General features: G+C 36.2%; 1 protein-coding gene across 2 annotated transcripts in view; it reads left to right on the top strand.

The window, feature by feature from the left end:
• The first annotated feature begins 234 nt into the window (after positions 1-234).
• LOC145679683 (sodium-coupled monocarboxylate transporter 1-like) overlaps positions 235-18,681 on the top strand; it is a 100,923-nt gene continuing 82,476 nt past the window's right edge. For both annotated transcript variants that reach the window (XM_081750258.1, XM_081750257.1), the window contains exon 1: positions 235-549. In XM_081750258.1, coding sequence (XP_081606384.1) covers positions 353-549 — 197 coding nt within the window. In that variant the 5' untranslated portion in view covers positions 235-352. The remainder of the gene's footprint in view (positions 550-18,681) is intronic.

The following is an 18,681-nucleotide window of genomic DNA, read 5'->3' as shown; positions in this document are numbered from 1 at the left end:
CAAAGATGGAAGAGGTACTTAACACTCTTTAAGCTGTAGATTTACGTTTCATGTAGTATTGGCGCTGAAAGCGACGCTAAAACTGAAAACTAAGTAAATTAAGTACGCTTTACTTTAGATACGAATTGTGTGTGGTGTTTTGTAATATTCTTACTTAGCAACACTGCTATATACAGTTTAATAGTTATCTCAGTTGTAGGCGAAGCAGAAAAAAACATATTTTCAATACTCGTATTTATTTTGTGAAGACCGTTTGGTAAATGAATCTAAAATTTCTTCCTTTTTTACAGAACATTTCTCTCTCAAGTTGTGAAACAACATTATATTGATAGAGAAACATTAAAGTAAAACAATGACGGAGTCGATTGTTGATGATGATCCATTGTTTTGGACGAATTATATAGCTCCAGGAGTGATGTTTGTTTTATGTGTTTCTATGGCTGTGATATTTGGTTTCTGTTCTCGATGGTGGCCAAGCACTTTAAGTGAATATGAATATGGAGGAAAGAAAATGCACACTTTTCCTGTTGCAATGTCTCTTATAGCAACGTAAGTACTGTCGGTTTCTTTTCCTTTTTTTTTTTTTTTTTTAGACTATGTAGGCCCTATATAGGCCTATCATATAAAATTATGTTAAGCCTGTCATACGTCCCGTAAAATACGGAACAATCCCGATTTTGAACCTGAGTGTCCCGCGTCCCCGCCAATTTAGTCGGGTCAGGCAAATGTCCCGTATTTTAGTACCGTCCTATTTCTACCCTCAATATTAGCTTATCGATATCAGCAAGATGTAACGTTGAATGTTTAAGAAACGAAAATTATATTTCGTACAATATATGAGTAACATCTCATGCACTAATTTCCTTTGTGTGAAAATCCTATTATTATTATTATTATTATTATTATTATTATTATTATTATTATTATTATTATTATTATTATTATTATTATTATTATTATTACGTGAGCCTGTCAAAACTAGATCAACATTGATGCAAGGAAAAAAGGTGAGTGATAAGCTAGAAGTAAACAAAAAAGCACAAACAAAAGCAGTTTTTGTTCAAGACTCGATCCAACCGTTACATGTGAAGAATTATCGAATTTTGTTAAAGACATTGCTGATATAGACGTACAAAAATGTGTAAAATTAAAAACAAAATACAACAGCTACTCTTCCTTTTATGTTTCCGTCTTGTCAAATAATTTTGATGATATTTTGAATGCTAATGTATGGCCGAAAGGAGTACTTTTTACTGAATTCTATGGAAGACTCAGAGATAATATTGTGTGCGTAAATACTGTTTAAACTAAATAGAAACATAATGAGCAATCAATTAGATAAGTCAATTATATTGTTTTATCAAAATGTAAATTGTTTAAATAGTAAAGGATCAGACTTTATTGACGAAGTTAATTGCACTGATTATGACTTAATATGCATATCTGAGAGTTGGTTTAAACATGACAAAGTTCATTTTGAACAGCTTACTGAGAAATATAACGTTATACGTAAAGACAGAAACCTTCAACTGACAAATAAAAGTACAGGTGGAGGTTGTATTATGTTTGTAAATAAAAGATTAATGTATGACGTAGTACAGGTACCGTTTCCGAACCTAGATGTGATTATTATAAAGTTATATATACCCAATAATCCCCCAATATTAATAGGTTTGCATTATCTTCCACCTAATTTGCCACCCAAAGAATTTGTAAATTATTGTGACTGGCTGAATAAGTTATTAATTGAAAAAAGTTTGAAAATGTTGCTTCTTGGGGATTTCAATTCTGCAGGTATTGATTGGCATAATGGAACCGTAAAAACTAAGCATTCTTATTTAAAAACAAAAGCTGAGAAGATGTTAGAGTTAGCGTCTATATTTAGCTTAAAGCAGTATAATCAACCATACGACTCTCAGTTGCCGTATAATATATTGGATCTTGTTCTAACTGATATTACTGAATGCTCAATATGGTTTGATATGAGTCCATTAGTCAAGGTAGATAGGTTTCACCCACCTTTCGTATTCGAATGGCAGGTTGACGAAAAGTTAAATTTCTTAAATGCACATACAGCTCAAGCTCAAGGTGAGTTATATGACTATGTAAGAGCAGACTTTTATCAATTATACGAGGACATTAAAATTGAGATGAAAGTAGATAGGTTTTCAGGAAATGTAAATAACAGTACGGTATTATTGCAAGATTGTTTGGAAAATATATTGAAAGCAAATGTACCGAGAAAGCATATTATACAAAAGAAGAAATACAAAGCTCCTTGGATTACTAAAGAGTTAAAAGCATTAATTAATAAAAAAAAAAAAAAAAAAATGTAAAATTTAAGAAAACTGGTAATTTAGCCATTTATGAAAAATTTTCGGTTTTAAGAAAAAATGTTAAAAGAATGTACAATAAACTTAAAAAATGTTATTTTGAGCAGTTGGAGAATAGTATTTGTACCAACAAAGTGTATTTTTGGAATAACTTCAAAAAGTCTCAAGACAAAAGTGTACCAATTAGAATTTTGTTCAATGGTACCACCATTACAGGGACAAAGCAAATTGCTGAAGTTTTTAAAGATGTAATTTACAATAATTTTAATTTAAAAGTTAATACCCTAGACTGTGCTGTAGTTACTAATCTGAACAGCAATAATATAACGATTCCAGTAATATGTGAAAATGATGTTACTGAAGTAATAGGTAAACTTCGGCCATTAGCATCTTCAGGACCTGGGAGCTTTCCAAATTATATACTTAAAGCATGTTCGAAAGAAATAGCTCCAGTCTTGTCAAAAATATACAATACCTCATTAAGAACAGGGTCATTCCCATCTAAATAGAAACATGTACATGTGGTACCGGTTTACAAGAATAATGACAAGTTAAATCCGAACAACTACAGGCTGATAACCTTATTGAACATATTTTCTAAAAATTTTGAAACCATCATTCACAAACACTTGTTTTTTAATGTAAAGAATATATTGCAAAAATCACAGCATGGCTTTTATAAAGGGAAATCAGTTGTAACCAATCTCTGTGAAATAACGGATTTTATCTACTATGCAATGAAAAGTAGATCACAAACTGATGTCATATACATTGACATGAGTAAAGCTTTTGATTCAGTTGACCATAGATTACTGTTACAAAAAAACTGTCAAATACAGGTGTCATACCCTTGTACCTAAAATTTTTTGAAAGCTATTTGACTGGTAGAACATACCAAATTAAAATTGGAAATGTTATGTCAGATTCAGCCAGCATTAGTAACGGTGTTCCTCAAGGTTCTCCTCTGGGCCCATTACTTTTCTCTATTTTTATTAATGACTTACCAACAGTCTTAAATCATTCAAATGTTTTACTTTATGCTGATGACATTAAGCTTTTTAGTGTAGTAAATAATATTGAGGACAACGATAGGCTACAAGATGACTTAAATAGAATCATTATGTGGTGCAAGGATAACGGTATGAGTATCAATTGTCTGAAAACTAAGTGCATGACCTACAGTAACAAATCACAATACTATGTAAGTCAATACGAAATACAAGGTACTGTAATACAGAAAGTTGACACAATAAAGGATTTAGGTGTAACATTTGACAGGTCACTACGCTTTGGTGATCATATACAAAATGTACGTAATGAAGCAAGAAAAATAATCGGTTACCTGTTTAATCAATGGCCTGCTTTCTGTCAATCAAATACATATGTACTCTTATATAAATTACTGGTAAGGTCGAAACTAGAATATGCATAAGTGACTTGGAACAGCCTAACAAAAACTCTCGTAAACAAACTCGAGATGGTGCAAAAGTGTTTTATTAGAATACTTTGTTTTAAGTTAGGACTTGACTATTATTCTAGCACGTATGAATATTGGATAACGTATTTTAATTTGGAACGACTGGCTGACAGGAGAAAATTGATTGAATCTGTATTTGTAGGAAAGTTACTTGACAACCAATATACCTCAAGACTATATTTTTAAAAATGTTGATTTTAAAGTTCCAACATATGGTACAAGGGCAAAAATTTTACTGCAACCGCATAATAGAAAACATATTTTAATCTGTAGGATTTTAGAAAGCTATAATGAATGCATATCTTAAAATATGACTTTATTTTAGAATTTTAAATATAACAGTAGTTTTAATTTTAATTTTAATTTTTTTTTTTACTTTCAATTTTTGACACTTCTTTGTTTTAATAATAATTGACGTACACTACACTGTCAATGTTTTTATTATTAATAATTTATGATATAGATGTAAACATAATTTCATCACTAGTACTATATATTCATTGCTAAAATAATGTAGAATAAGACAAAGTGCTATATTTTAGCTGTTCTCAGCACGTAAAATAAAGTCTATTATTATTATTATTATTATTATTATTATTATTAATAATAATAATAATAATAATAATAATAATAATAATAATAATAATAATAATAATAATAATAATAATAATAATAATAATATTGTAAGAACATTTAACTGTCTTGAGTTATTCTACGTAGAACGCGCAGTATTGTGTCTATGCAGGACATTGTAGGTTCATGATTTTTTTTTTGTCTGCTAGATCTTTTTTTCGTCGCCAAAGCACCTCATTTGGGTAGCATTTTCAAATAAAGTCTCATGTAAATGCAAAACACTCATGAGAGACTTCTCCAGAAGCATAAAATTTCCTGAGAACAGATTGTACTTCTTATATCCATTTCAAATATTGAGTGGCCGCGGTGGCTCAGTAGTAGAGCGTTCACCTCCGGTGCTTGGGGTCCCGGGTTCGATCCCAGCCCCCGCCAAGTGAACTTAGTGGTGGACAAACACCGTGTGCGTGGGTTTTCCCGTTTTCTCCCATTTTCTTCATTCCACCATTTCATTCATTACTCATCATCACCGTCTCCTTTAGCCTAACCGGCATAATCGTGGGACGTAAAACTCAAAGATTTCATTTCATTTTTCCATTCAAATAATCGAGTCAAAATGTTTCCAAAAAGTATATTGTGTTCTAAAGCCTTTTTTGGGGGGGGGGAGGGGAATCGAAGGTGTCTCGTATTCTCATGAGGAAACTGACAGGTTTAAATTACGTTAACGATATGTCTAACTGTAGTCGGAATAATTATGTAAATAAATCTTGTTTCTCTGTTAACGTTTATGCTCCTAAGTAAACGAAAAACATGTTGATATTTTCTGTTGATATAATCTATGTAACTGAAACAGGGGCGGATCCAGGGTGGACTTCTGATGGGGGAGGTGAGTTGTAATACTGCTACTTAAAAGAGCTACTTTTAAGAGCTCTCAACTGGGATGGGTTTCATTTATATATAAAATAAAAAAAGTCTCCTCTTCTGGGGGGTGATCGCCCCCTGGATCCGCCCCTGAGCTCAGCTAAAATGTCCGTTTTTTCAGTTTTTCGAAGAATAGATTAATGGTAAATATTTGAAAAAAATATTTGAATCCTCTTTCTGTCCGTCAATGCTTGTTTGAACTGAACTGAAATGATAAAAACCCAATCCAACCCAAGTGATAAGTTGAAAAATTCATTTTAGAAGATGCACTTGTTATTCTTTGTGAAAAATGTAAACAGCTTTACCTAGGATTATTATTAGAGATGAGCAAAGTCAGTGTATATATATATATATATATATATATATATATATATATATATATATATATATATATATATATATATATATATATATATATATATATATATATATATATATATATATATATATATTGATTACTAAGACATATATATATAAGCGGAACCGGGTTCTACAAAAGCCGAAAATCAAAAAAGCCAACATTTCGGTTTTCTCCAAATACGGTTTGGGATTTCATCGAAACAAGTTTTTGATAGAAAACCGAACCAGTTTTGAAAAAGTATTTTTTTTCTTTTCAAAAACTGATTTCGTTTTTCCTAAAAATCAGAAACCGAAAACCTGTTTTTGTGCCCACTCACTAGTTACTGTACTACGTATATGAAAGACTTTAAAAAATGGCAATTTTAGATTTCATAAAATTATTTATATTACTGGACATATCTGTTAGCGAGTCATTTGAAGTTGATCCAAACGCATTACAGAAATATAAATATTTTCATGTCAAGACTTTAATTAGTGCACAAATCCACACAATTAGTGCTCAAATTGTTCTAGTGATAAACATATTGATTACCAAAACGTATTGATTGCTAAGATATTTGGGCCAACTTAACACTTTCTAAAATCAAAATTAAACTGCATAGGGATTTTGGTGCTTAATTAGTGCTCTTCATCTCACGTGGTTACAGAATCAGTGCTTAATAAATAAGGACATACCAGACATATTTATGTTTGGAGTATATGTGAAGTTGGCCCGACCACTTAAAAAAAATGAAATGAAATCTTTAAGTTTTACGTCCCACGTAATGTCGGCTAGGCTAAAGGATACGGTGATGATGAGAAATGAATGAAATGATGGAATGAAGAAAGTGGGAGGAAACAGAAGAACCCCGAGAAGTCCACGCACACGGCGTTTGCTCACTACAAATCTCATTTGGCGTGAGCTGGGATAGAACCGAGGACCCCATGCACCAAAGATGAACGCTCTACCACTGAGTTGACGTCAGGAGTTAGCGCCTAGTTAGTGCTTTCAATCCCACACGGTCCCAGAATTAGTGCTCAATAAATAAGGACATACAGGACATATTTATGTTTTTTAGGTGTATGTGAAGTTAACCCAACCACTTTGAAAAAATGTAAAATGTTCACGTCAGGATTTGGCGTCTAATTAGTTCTTTCAATAATCCAGTATGGTCCCAAAATTACTGCGCGATAAATAACGATAAATGGGGAGTAGTCCTATTTATGTTTAGGTCATAATTTTTCACCTCAGAAGTTAGCACCTAATTAGAGCTTTCAATCCTACATTGTCCCAGAATTAATGTTTAATAAATAAGGGCATACGGGGCAATTTTGAGGATGAACAGTATTCATACTGCAATCCTTTTATCGGTCATTCTCTATTTGGAGACATATTTATCTTTGGGATAGGATATACCCCTATGTAAAATTGGCCTAATCACCATGATAAAATGGGAAAGTTTTATGGAAGAATTTAGTGCTACTTGGATCCAGGTGATTTGGTAAAATATTAATAATGTACCGTACGTATGGGGAGTTTTGTTTAGGCTGCTCTTATATTGATTTGTATTGTGTTTGTGAAAGTTTCAACTTTTTATGAGGTTTCCAGATTAATTAAACTTCAAAGGAATTTAGTGCAATATTAGAAGTCAACGTCCTTTGTTGTACCATATTTACTTTAAATCCATCGATATATAGGGTGTTTCAAAAAGAATGATCTGATTTTAAAAGTCAATATGTATTGATAAAAACACTACAGAAATGGGATAAATTCGCAAAATACTTACAAAATCTTCAAGTTTTAGCTATGCTATTACAAATGCTCTATGTGTCCACTAGTAGCAATACGAACAACGTCTAGACCGGAAGTGCGAGGCCGACGTGGACTCTTACTTTTGCACAAGCATCCTGCCGGATGCCGAAACGCCGACGAAAAGCACGCTGGACCTAAATCACCGACCCAGTCTTTGCAAACTGCAGTACACAAAACGTCTTCTGTTGAGCGGACACCATCTTACTTCTGACTGACTGCAAACTGTTAAGACGCATTGACTGACATCTAACGACGATTTCCTGAAACTAGGCCACACTCATTCAAACATGACTCATTTTCTTGCCGGCACGTCCCATGTTCCGTAATTATTACCGCCCAAAATCAGGCCATTCTTTTTGAAACACGATCCTATATAATATGTTATTAAGGTGTACAAACTAACTTCATGCTTCTAGTATTTCCTGAACAGGTGATAGTGCTTATTAGTGTTTAACGTTGTAGAATATCGCAGAATTAATGCGTGATTCTTTTTAACTGCCGGCGTTAGCACTTGAGCTTATAATTTCACTGCAGGTATATAGTGTATTTATATTATATATAGTGTGGACCATTTTTCTTGATTTGTCCTTGCAACTTTTAAACTAATGGATAAAAAACGCTGAAATTTCATACCATGCAAATATCTACATCGAGGCATTGTCTTATATACTCTGTGATACCATAAGGTTAACAGCATTGCCAACACAGCATAAAGTTACATTTTTTTTAAAAAAAAAATGGCACTATTGTATCAAGAAAGCGAAAAGAAATGAAAACTTTAATTTAATGTCTCATAATTATGCCCTTTAGATTAAACAAAATGGATTTTTAGTTTATAGTCCCATGAGGCTACTAAGGACCCTAGGCTAAAGGAGACGGTGGTGATAAAACTGAATGAAGTGATGGAATGAAAAAAATGGAGGAAACAGGAGAAAGCCCCGAAAAAGTCCACTGTTTACTACAAAGATACTGTTTACTACTGTGAAAGCTCTCTTGCCGCAAGATGGGATCAAACCAGGAATCAGGCGTAAACGCTCTACCACTGAGCCACTGCGACGTCTTAGAATAAAGAGAAAGGTGATTAATGGAAGTAAATGATCATGCGAGAACTGCTGAAACGAGGACGTCCGCAGGATCTCGGGAAAATCCACGGACACGAATTTGTTCAGCAAAAACTCATTTGGCTTTTGGATCGAACCATTTATACAATTGAGTGCTGTATCACTGCGCCTTCGTACGTATTTCCTAAACTTAAACCGAACATAATCTATCAATAGTGGCACTTTCAACTTCCACAATATCAGAAGTCAAATTTTATAAATGAGATGTGGTTGAGAGTCACCACATTTCATAAAGTAAAAAAGAGGACATCTGACACATGTGGCGACAGTTTCCGTTATGCGCATTTACTTTCCTGCACAGTGTTAGCATATGAGTTCCTTCAGAGTTGTCTTCAACTTTTACATATTTTCTTTGTGGTTAATAAAAAGAAATATAGTTACCATAGTAGATATGCATCAGCAGTTGTCTTAGCAGCGAGGTCATAGCCTATAGCCATATACTCAGTTCAGTCAAATTACATCAAAAATGGGCCAAACCTAGACATTTAGAATAAAAACATGGGAATTTCTGAAATTTGTTTGCGATCATTAACCTCCAGAAAATCCCAAAAAATCCAGATGCGAGTTTTCCGCCATTTTGAATAAATAGTCTGCCATCTTGGATTTCTCACATGCACTTAGCTTATGCAGCATAACTTCTAAACTAATTAACGTAGAAGGATTATTCTTTCTTTATTATACTTCTAATATTATAGGCAATGTAACAAGTCATTATCACTTTTCTCAGAGTAATCATTTTTGCATAACTTTAGGATAAAGTGAAAAATTGATTTGTATTAGAGGACATATTCTTTTCATTGCCTCATTCAACTTAACAGAGTAGAAATATGAAAAAAAGTGCTCGAATAAAAGTTATTGGAAATTTCATAAACTTTAAAACGATGTATATATTGTCACTATATGCAATGTCAGAGATGCGCAATGAAGCTTCAAACGTCATCTGACTGTGCACAATTTCTCTAGAAACATATGAATGAATCATTTAACATGAAGAAAAAGAGAGACTATTTAGTGATTTGAGACGGTTTTTCATTGCAATTTATGGTAAGTATCAACAGGTTTGGAAGTCCGGCTAGTTTAATAAATAGTTCGTAAACAGTGGCGTCGGCAGGGGGTGAGCAAGAACTCTGAAAGTAGACTTTCGCACTATCTTTCTGTATGTAAGCCTATGTGTCCATCGAAATTAGTGTTTAGGATAAACGTTTCAAAAAGGTGAAATCTATTGAAATATGTTTACTGATGTTATTATCCTGCAAAAAAATCCAGTTGCTGGTTTTCCGCTTTTTTGAATAAATAGCCCTAGTCCAGTGCAATTACAGCAAAAAGGGATCAAACTTAAAGATTTTCTTTAAAAAAAGATTAAACCTGTTAGAATATGCTACATGTATTGATACTATACTGAAATAGTCCCAAAACTCTAGTTGTTGGTTTTCCATAATTTTTGTGGCCAATTATATGAGCAATATGTCAGGTTTATCACAAAACACTATGGTAAATAAATTATTGTATTTGCTGGTTATGATGATCGACCTAGCGTAAAGGATGTAAAACAGTGGACATGAACAAAGAAACCATGAATACGCGTAATCGTTAAGGATAACATTCACGTTGTTCGTTTATCTAAACAGGAATTTCTAACACAAAGAACAAATCCGAATTGATATCACTTCTGTCGAAATGTATCGAGAAATCTGGTTGTACCGTACATCAATCACCTGGAGATGCAGACACATTAGTTGTGTTAATCGCAACAAATCTTGCAAAATCTGGCTCATTTGTAATAGTGGAAGAAGATTCATATATTTTGGTTCTGATGGTAGCATTTGCAACAGCTGAGACTATTTATTCTTGGCTCGAAGCCACCACATAAGATATACAACAGTTCCAAACTTAAGAGCGCATTGGGCGATATGGTGAACTGCATATTATTTCTGCATGCCTTCACTGGTTGTGATACAACTTCTGCTCCACACAGTAAAGGGAAGAAAGTTGCGTACAAAATACTGGGAAAAAAATGAAGAACTGCGTCGAGAAATGGATGCTTTCAACAACCCAACATCATCTTCTGCTGATGATGTGACAGCTGCTGGAGAAAAAATGTTCTTAGCGTTATATGGATGTGCAGAGAAAGAAAATCTGGATTGTGCAAGATTCTGCATGTACAGAAAGATTGTATCCAAACAACGCATTAGTGACACTTTCAACTTAGCATTACTATCTCCAACAACAGCTGCTGCAAATCACTATAGTCTCCGTGTGTTCTATCAGTTCAGCAGTGGAAAAATCAAGAGATGACTCTAATTTAATGGGGCTTGAGACTTTGTGGTGATTGCCTTCTTTCTGTAACAACATTTGAACATCCTGTTTCAGAAGATTTGTTAAAGTTTATAGCACGCAACTGCCAGGTGAACTCCGGAAACAATTGTGGGTGCAAAAGAAGAGAACTAGATAGTACATAATTTCGTGGGCAGAGTAGTGAACACGGATGTGGTAATAGCACTACTTTAATTGAAGATGCAGATGAAAGTAGTGATGATCAAGCTGTCACCAAAGGTAAGTTAACGAAAACTGTGGACATTCAACTGCAAAACGCCATTGAGAAAAGTAAGTCTCAAAATACACTGGTATATTTGGAACTTTTGTTTAAGTTCATTTATCGTCGCAAGGCTTTTTACTTTGCCATATGCACTGATCAGCGGTTGAATTAGAGACAGCAGGAAAGTTGCAGAAAGCGCCCTGCTGATACTCCACAAGTGCATGTGAATGAAATGCATCGCGAGGGTACTGCTGAAGTGTACTTCCTCTCTCGGTATCCGTGTCAGTGCAGTGTATCATGCACGTAGCCAAGGAGTGGGTCCGGGGGTCCGGATCCCCCCCTTCGGATCCAAAAATGAAAAATATTAAAGAAGGATGAAACAAGGTATTTGGTTACTCTGTCTTATGAGGAGCTTTGTGTGGACGAAACCAGGGGGAAGAATCAAATTGAAAATGGATATTATTGTAACGGAGCATCTGAATTTCATCTATCTCCATGCTAATCCTATGGACTACAAATGACGATCGATAAACCGATCGATAGACTCTCAGGTAAAACTTAAGAAATGCCCAGAATCACTATGCATGAGTCATTTTGAATTTCGCGGCAACACTAATCCATTTTAGAGGATCTCTTTACTCACGAAAGAGATAGCGTTGCTGTTCTTGACATCAAACGAAGATAAGAAAAAGAAGAAAAAAATGAAATGAAATTTTTGAGTGTTACGTCCCACGTTTATGCCGGTTAGGCTAAAGGAGACGGTGATTATGAGAGATGAATGAAATGGTGGAATGAAGAAGTGGGAGGAAACGGAAAAATGAAATGAAATCTTTAAGTTTTACGTCCCACGGTTATGCCGGTTAGGCTAAAGGAGACGGTGATAATGAGAAATGAGTGAAATGGTGGAATGAAGAAAGTGGGAGGAAACGGGAGAACCCCGAGAAAACCCACGAGCACGGTGTTTGTCCACCACAAAGTCCACACGGCGCGGGATCGACCCCAAGCACCGGAGGTGAACGCTCTGCCACTGAGCCACCGCGTTCCCTTTGGGAGGAAACGGGAGAACCCCGAGAAAACCCACGCACTCGGTTTGTCCACCACAAAGTTCACTTGGCGGGAGTGGGATAAAAAGAAGAAAGAAGGCAAGTAGAACCGAGTTCGAATAACCTCGGAAGACTATATCTTTTTCAATACTTTTTAAATATTTTTTTATTCGAGATTTCTTCATTGTTTGTTATTAAAATACTTATTAACATATCCTCATTTTATTGTCCTAACAAATTAATATGGGTATGTTGCCAGTAAAATAGTTTAGATTGATCGATCCCCTGGTGTGTAACCACAGTATTTCATGTCACACACCCCTCCCACTACGAAATCTTGGCTAAACGAACGAATATATGGTATCAGTCAATTAGTTTAGAATGGTCGATCCTCTGGTATGATAACCACGGTATTTCGTCACGGACCCCCCCTATTGCGAAATCCTGGCTACGTGCCTGAGTGTGTGATGGGCAAGACGAATGACCTGAGTGTACTTGCCCGTGGTCAATTCGTAGGGGTCAGACGACTGGGTGGCACGATTTCGGAAGTGGCTGCGGCACACGGATATTCAAAACTGTGTCAAGGGTGTATCGTGACTACCTGGCTTCCGGTGAAACCGCATCCACACGGGCAAACTGCCGCGGTCAGGGGCGTGTCGACGACAGGGGTAGACGTTGAGTGGCCCGCATCGTAACAGCCGATAGACGGGCCACAGTGCGTCAAATCGCGGGGTGGTTCAATGTAAGACAACAACGCCGTGTCAGCAGCCCCACAATTAGCAACCACTTGCTCGCCATGACGTGCACAAGCAATCGACCCACTCGAGTATTCCTCCTAACAGCACAACACAGGAAATAACGTCTAGCATGTTCAAAGGAACACTGCCTCTGAACCGTGAAGATATGGGAAAAGGTTTCCTGGACAGTTTCACATTGGTACATACCGATGAATCGGCAAGTGTGCGACGCCAACCGCAAGAGGAAATGGATCCATCGTGACAGCGGGCAACTGTGCATGCCGGTGGTGTTGGTATTCTCATTTGGGGCATGTTTACGTGGAGTGAAATGGGTCCCCTAACACGTGTAACACAGTCCCTCACAGGTAAACGCTACCACAATATTCTGGACGACAATGTCTTGTCATTTACTCGAGTGCTACATCCAGGTGGTGACCTAATCTTGCAGCAGGACAACGCGCCGGCCCACTGCTCTAGGATTGCAGCAAACTGGTTTGATGAGCACTCCTCTGATCTGGCAACACGGTCATCGGACCTCAATCCGATCTAACGCATCTGGGATGCCATGGAAAGACGCCTTCGGCTGTGGACCCTCTTCCAACTAACCTGCAAGCTCTGTGGGAGACTTTGCAGCAGATATCGATTGAGATTCCACAACAACACTTCAGGTGCCTCGTGGAGCCCATACCGTGGCGGATAGCCTCCGTTATCAAAGCGAAAGGTGGTGTTACATGCTATTAGGTAGGTGTCTACAATTCAACTGGTGATCAGTGTATATTGTCTTCCTTTTTATAACCACAGTACTTTTAAGTTTAGCGGTTTAATAAATGCGCAGAAGAATCTAAGCACAAAGCTAGTACCTATAGTGAAATAGTGAAAATCATGACAAAGGATATGATGGTATTTGCTGTAAATAGGATACAAAACGCACCTCAAATAATTCCGGTAAGTGTATTTTCCTTCATTTTTAATAATTAATCCCTTGTTTAAATCACCATTTTTATTTTTTCCTAAATTTATATTTTCAACCACTAATAAATAAAACTTTAAGGTACACTGAACTTTTGGTAACGCCAACGCGGAGAAAGTGATCACTTATTATATAACCTATAATATTAGAAGTATAATAAGGAAAGAATTATACATTTAAGTTTATTGGCTTAGGAGCCATAAAGCAAAAACCAAGTGCTGGGGAAAATTTCAAGATGGCGTACTGCTTATTTACAATGGCGGGAAACCAGCAACTAGATTTTTGGAACTGTTTTAGTATAATATCAATACATATAACACATTCTAACAGGTTTAATTTTTTTAAAAAATCTTTAAGTTTGATCGATTTTTGTCGTAATTGCCCTAGACTAGGACTATTTATTCAAAAAGGCGAAAAACCCGCAACCGCATTTTTTGCAGGATAATAACATCAGTAAACATATTTCAATAGATTTCACCTTTTTGAAACGTTTATCCTAAACACTAATTTCGATGGACACATAGGCTTACATACAGAAAGATAGTGCGAAAGTCTACTTTCAGAGTTCTTGCTCACCCCCTGCCGACGCCACTGTTTACGAACTATTTATTAAACTAGCCGGACTTCCAAACCTGTTGATCCTTACCATAAATTGCGATGAAAAACCGTCTCAAATCACTAAATAGTCTCTCTTTTTCTTCATGTTAAATGATTCATTCATATGTTTCTAGAGAAATTGTGCACAGTCAGATGATGTTTGAAGCTTCATTGCGCATCTCTGAGATTGCATATAGTGACAATATATACATCGTTTTAAAGCTTATGAAATTTCCAATAACTTTTATTCGAGCACTTTTTTCATATTTCTACTCTGTTAAGTTGAATGAGGCAATGAAAAGAATATGTTCTCTAATACAGATCAATTTTTCAATTTATCCTAAAGTTATGCAAAAATGGTTACTCTGAGAAAAGTGATAATGACTTGTTACATTGCCTATAATATTAGAAGTATAATAAAGAAAGAATAATCCTTCTACGTTAATTAGTTTAGAAGTTACGCTGCATAAGCTAAGTGCATGTGAGAAATCCAAGATGGCAGACTATTTATTCAAAATGGCGGAAAACCCGCATCTGGATTTTTTGGGATTTTCTGGAGGTTAATGATCGCAAACAAATTTCAGAAGTTCCCATGTTTTTATTCTAAATGTCTACCTCAAACCTTATTTTGACTGTACTATATAGACCTACAACTTAATGTGGGATCCGAACTACATGAGCTCCCGCCAGGAATCGAACTCGGATCTCTCGTGCTTAAGTCATGTATGCTACCCAGAGAGCCATGAGGGAGCACTTGCGAGAATCGAGATGGAGTTATTTATTCCAACTTTCGATTTTTCTCAAACCGGTAGAAAACGTGGATAATTTCATCCTTAGATATGAGATAAAGTCCGCCCATATGCTTCCCTAGGTATTTTACTCTTAAAAAAAAAAAAGAGGACCTAAAGGAAAATCATTTTATGTTAAATAGTCTGAGGATCATGCGTAATCCTCGTTTTGTCTAACATACCGGACAAAAATTTAAAAAGTCAGAAATAAGGAAAAAGTACCATTTTCGTGATTTTCTCAAACCTGAACTTTTAATCCATCTTTCAGCAAATCAGAATGTGAAAAGATACAGACACAGTAGAGGGTGGCATTTCAAATGGAACATACGACCTTTCAAGCATCTTCCAAAGTATATAAACTTACTGAAGAAATGAAAGATGAGCAAGCGGGGAGCGAGATTGATATCAGAAAGCTCAAATAATCCCATTATAGTCTAACCAAGAGAAAGAAGTTGAAACAGCTGTATGATCAACAAGCGTTTTAAAAATCAGACTTAAAAACAGAGAAATATGTTTATTTTCTTATTTCAATGTTCTAACTTTTTTTAAAAAAATAGTTTAACATTTAACGATTATGCTTCGAAGTTATAATAGACATTGATGATGAACGAAAAAAATAATAGAAAATGATAAAATAAAAATCCACGCAGATGATGTTTGTTCACCACAAAGTTCACTTGGCGCAAACTGGTTTGAACTAGGAACCCCACAGTAAGAGTTCTACTTTTAAACTCCCGCGGCCCCACTGTCATATTATTTGTTTAGAATGTTAGATTAGTGAGACATTACACATTGTCTACTCTTTCAAAGTATAATATAAAGGTAACCCAAAAAGTTCTGTCACTTTTTCACCCACCACCTTCGAACATCGATATGTCATTTAAGACATAATGTTCTGGAAGGCCATGGATTCCATCGCGGTATATTTGTTGGGCCGTGAAGCGAAGAGGGTATAAGTGCAGTTTGCACCTCTACTAGGGGTTTGAACAGGCGTCCTCTAAGGTGATTGTCCAAGGAATGGAACAGGTAATAATCGGACGGTGTAATGTCCCGGGAGTATGGCGGATGCAATAGTGTTTCCCATCGAAGACGTAGAATGGTGTCCCAGATCATCCTAGCCACGTGGGGTTTATCGTTGTCCTGTAACAGGAAGACCCCTTTGCTATTCAGAAGTGCTGGCTCCAGAGTTTTGAGTTTTTCCTGAACACGGCTCAATTGCTGACAGTAAACAGTTGCATTGATGCTCTAACCAGCTGGTAGCAGTTCCCGATACAGGATGCCGCGAGCAGTCCATCAAACATATAGGAGGACCTTTTTCTAGTGCAGTGCTGGTTTAGGCTGTTTTGGAACTGGTTCATGGGATGCTAACCAATGATGACGTCACCGTGGAGCTTCATACAGGACAGATTTCTCATCACATGCCAACACTTTGTCTCAGACGAGGCAGAAAAGAAACACAGATGTCTGCTCGCGTTGCCTTCTGGCCCGGAGTCAAATCATGTGGGACCCATCGACCCAACTTGTATTGTTTCCTAAGTTGATGGAGGTGCTGCCGAATGGTTTCTCCACTCACACTGAACTGTAGTTTCAGTTCCTCACATGTCTGGCCACTGTTCGCCTCAATTGTTGCATGAAGATCTTCATTTTGTACATGTCTTGATCTTTCGGACGAGGTGCGTCTTCAAGTATTTCGTCATCGTCCTTAAACTTGTTAAACCACCGCTGCACGGTCCACGTAGTCACGACACCCTCTCCAAAGGCTTGGCATATAGCGGCGTTTGAGCCCACTTTGAACTAGTGCAGCATACACGCCCTTGTAACGCTCTGTGGAGGCCCCAAGTTCACTCTGTCCTTACGCAAGTTCACGGTGTAACTGAACTTCCACAACTACGTATTATGTTGGATATACCCAGACCAACAACTGACCTTCACCTTAATCTCCATTCGCATTCAACTCACGGTGTGAGGACCAATTGAACACAGACCTCCACAAAAAAAGACAGAACTTTCTTGGTTACCTTTATAATAGGTTTTCCGAGACATTGTTCTTTCTGTGTGAATACTTCTTTCGAAATTATTTTAAAACTAGACTAAGATATTCTTAAAGATATTATTATTAAACACTTATCGAAATATTTGAGACGATACGAGGATCACGAACTGCCTCTCTCGAAAATTCAAGAGATGGTAGGAGTTTGTGTATATTGTATCCAGGCCCGTATTTAGGTAAGTGCTATTCTGTGCTCTAGCACAGGGCGGCAGAATTTAGGGGCAGTAAAAATTTCGATTTTTTAAAGATTCACAATAGAGTAATATTTAAAACTAGCAAACCATAGAGTCCCGCGCAAGCGCGAGAAAATATATTAATGTGTTTAATTCTTTCTAATTACACTAGTTACTAGTTTTTAATTAGCTCGCTTATCTGATTATTTTTAAAAAGTCATCCTCTCCCACCCCATCCCAAGGGGTGAGGATGAACTTGAACATCATGAAAACTGATACCGTTAAACTCAGCGACCTTGAAAACTATGGGCCTTATGCAGAGTCGTTTTGAGGTGTGATTAGTGTCATACTAAAGAGTTCGACTAACATATGTTTCCTGCAGTAGTCAGGCCTTTAGTATGACTCTAATCATATGTCAAAACGACTCTGCATAAGGCCCTATGAATTCAACACTAATGTCTGTCGTTTTCGATTACTTTTAAAATCTCGTTCCCTCCCTGGGGAGTGGAGTATGACCTTGAAGTTGAGTTGTATTAAAACTGTTACTATTTATCTATGTAGATACCTAGAACAGATTATTTGGACCATTTCTCTGAGAGCTTTAAAACATATTAAAATGTTATATGTCTATCAATCATGGTTCTCGAGTTGAAAAGCGCTTCAGACAGCTTATTGTATTATTAATATAGATGTTATTAAGTCATTATTGACGGTGAATAATGTAAACAATTATTTTTCTTATCAGTTATCACTAATAATTATTGGTGTCTCACAGTGACGTCCACCAATGGTCACCTACCTTCAGGCAGAACACCACATTATAATCATCATTGAGAAAATTAGGCCATTTAAAATTACGTTTTAACTTTCCTAACTTGTAATACCTGATCTGCTACTCAACAAGAGCTTGTACAGTACGTTTGTAAAATCACAGCTTGTTTCTTTGTTTGAGACATAAGTTTGTGCGACGGGATTTGGGGACTGCAAATTATTTAGAGCACAGGAGCGAACAATATATAAATGCGGGCCTGATTGTATCCAAGTCTATAAAGCGCAGAGACGAGACAAAAGTCGAGACTGGCCTCATCTCGTATGCACCCTTACTTGGGTCCCACTAACTCGAATTTTCAAACTGATTTTAACAGTAAATACACGATAGTTCAAAGTAAAATATTAAGAAATAATAGTACTTTAATAAAAATGAACTTTTAGA

The sequence above is a fragment of the Thermobia domestica genome, chromosome 2 (genome assembly GCF_964235325.1).
Source record: "Thermobia domestica chromosome 2, izTheDome1.hap1.1, whole genome shotgun sequence".
NCBI classification, from domain to species: Eukaryota; Metazoa; Arthropoda; class Insecta; order Zygentoma; family Lepismatidae; genus Thermobia; species Thermobia domestica.
The sequence above is the reverse complement of the archived record's forward strand: the minus strand, read 5'-3'. Positions and strand labels throughout refer to the sequence as shown.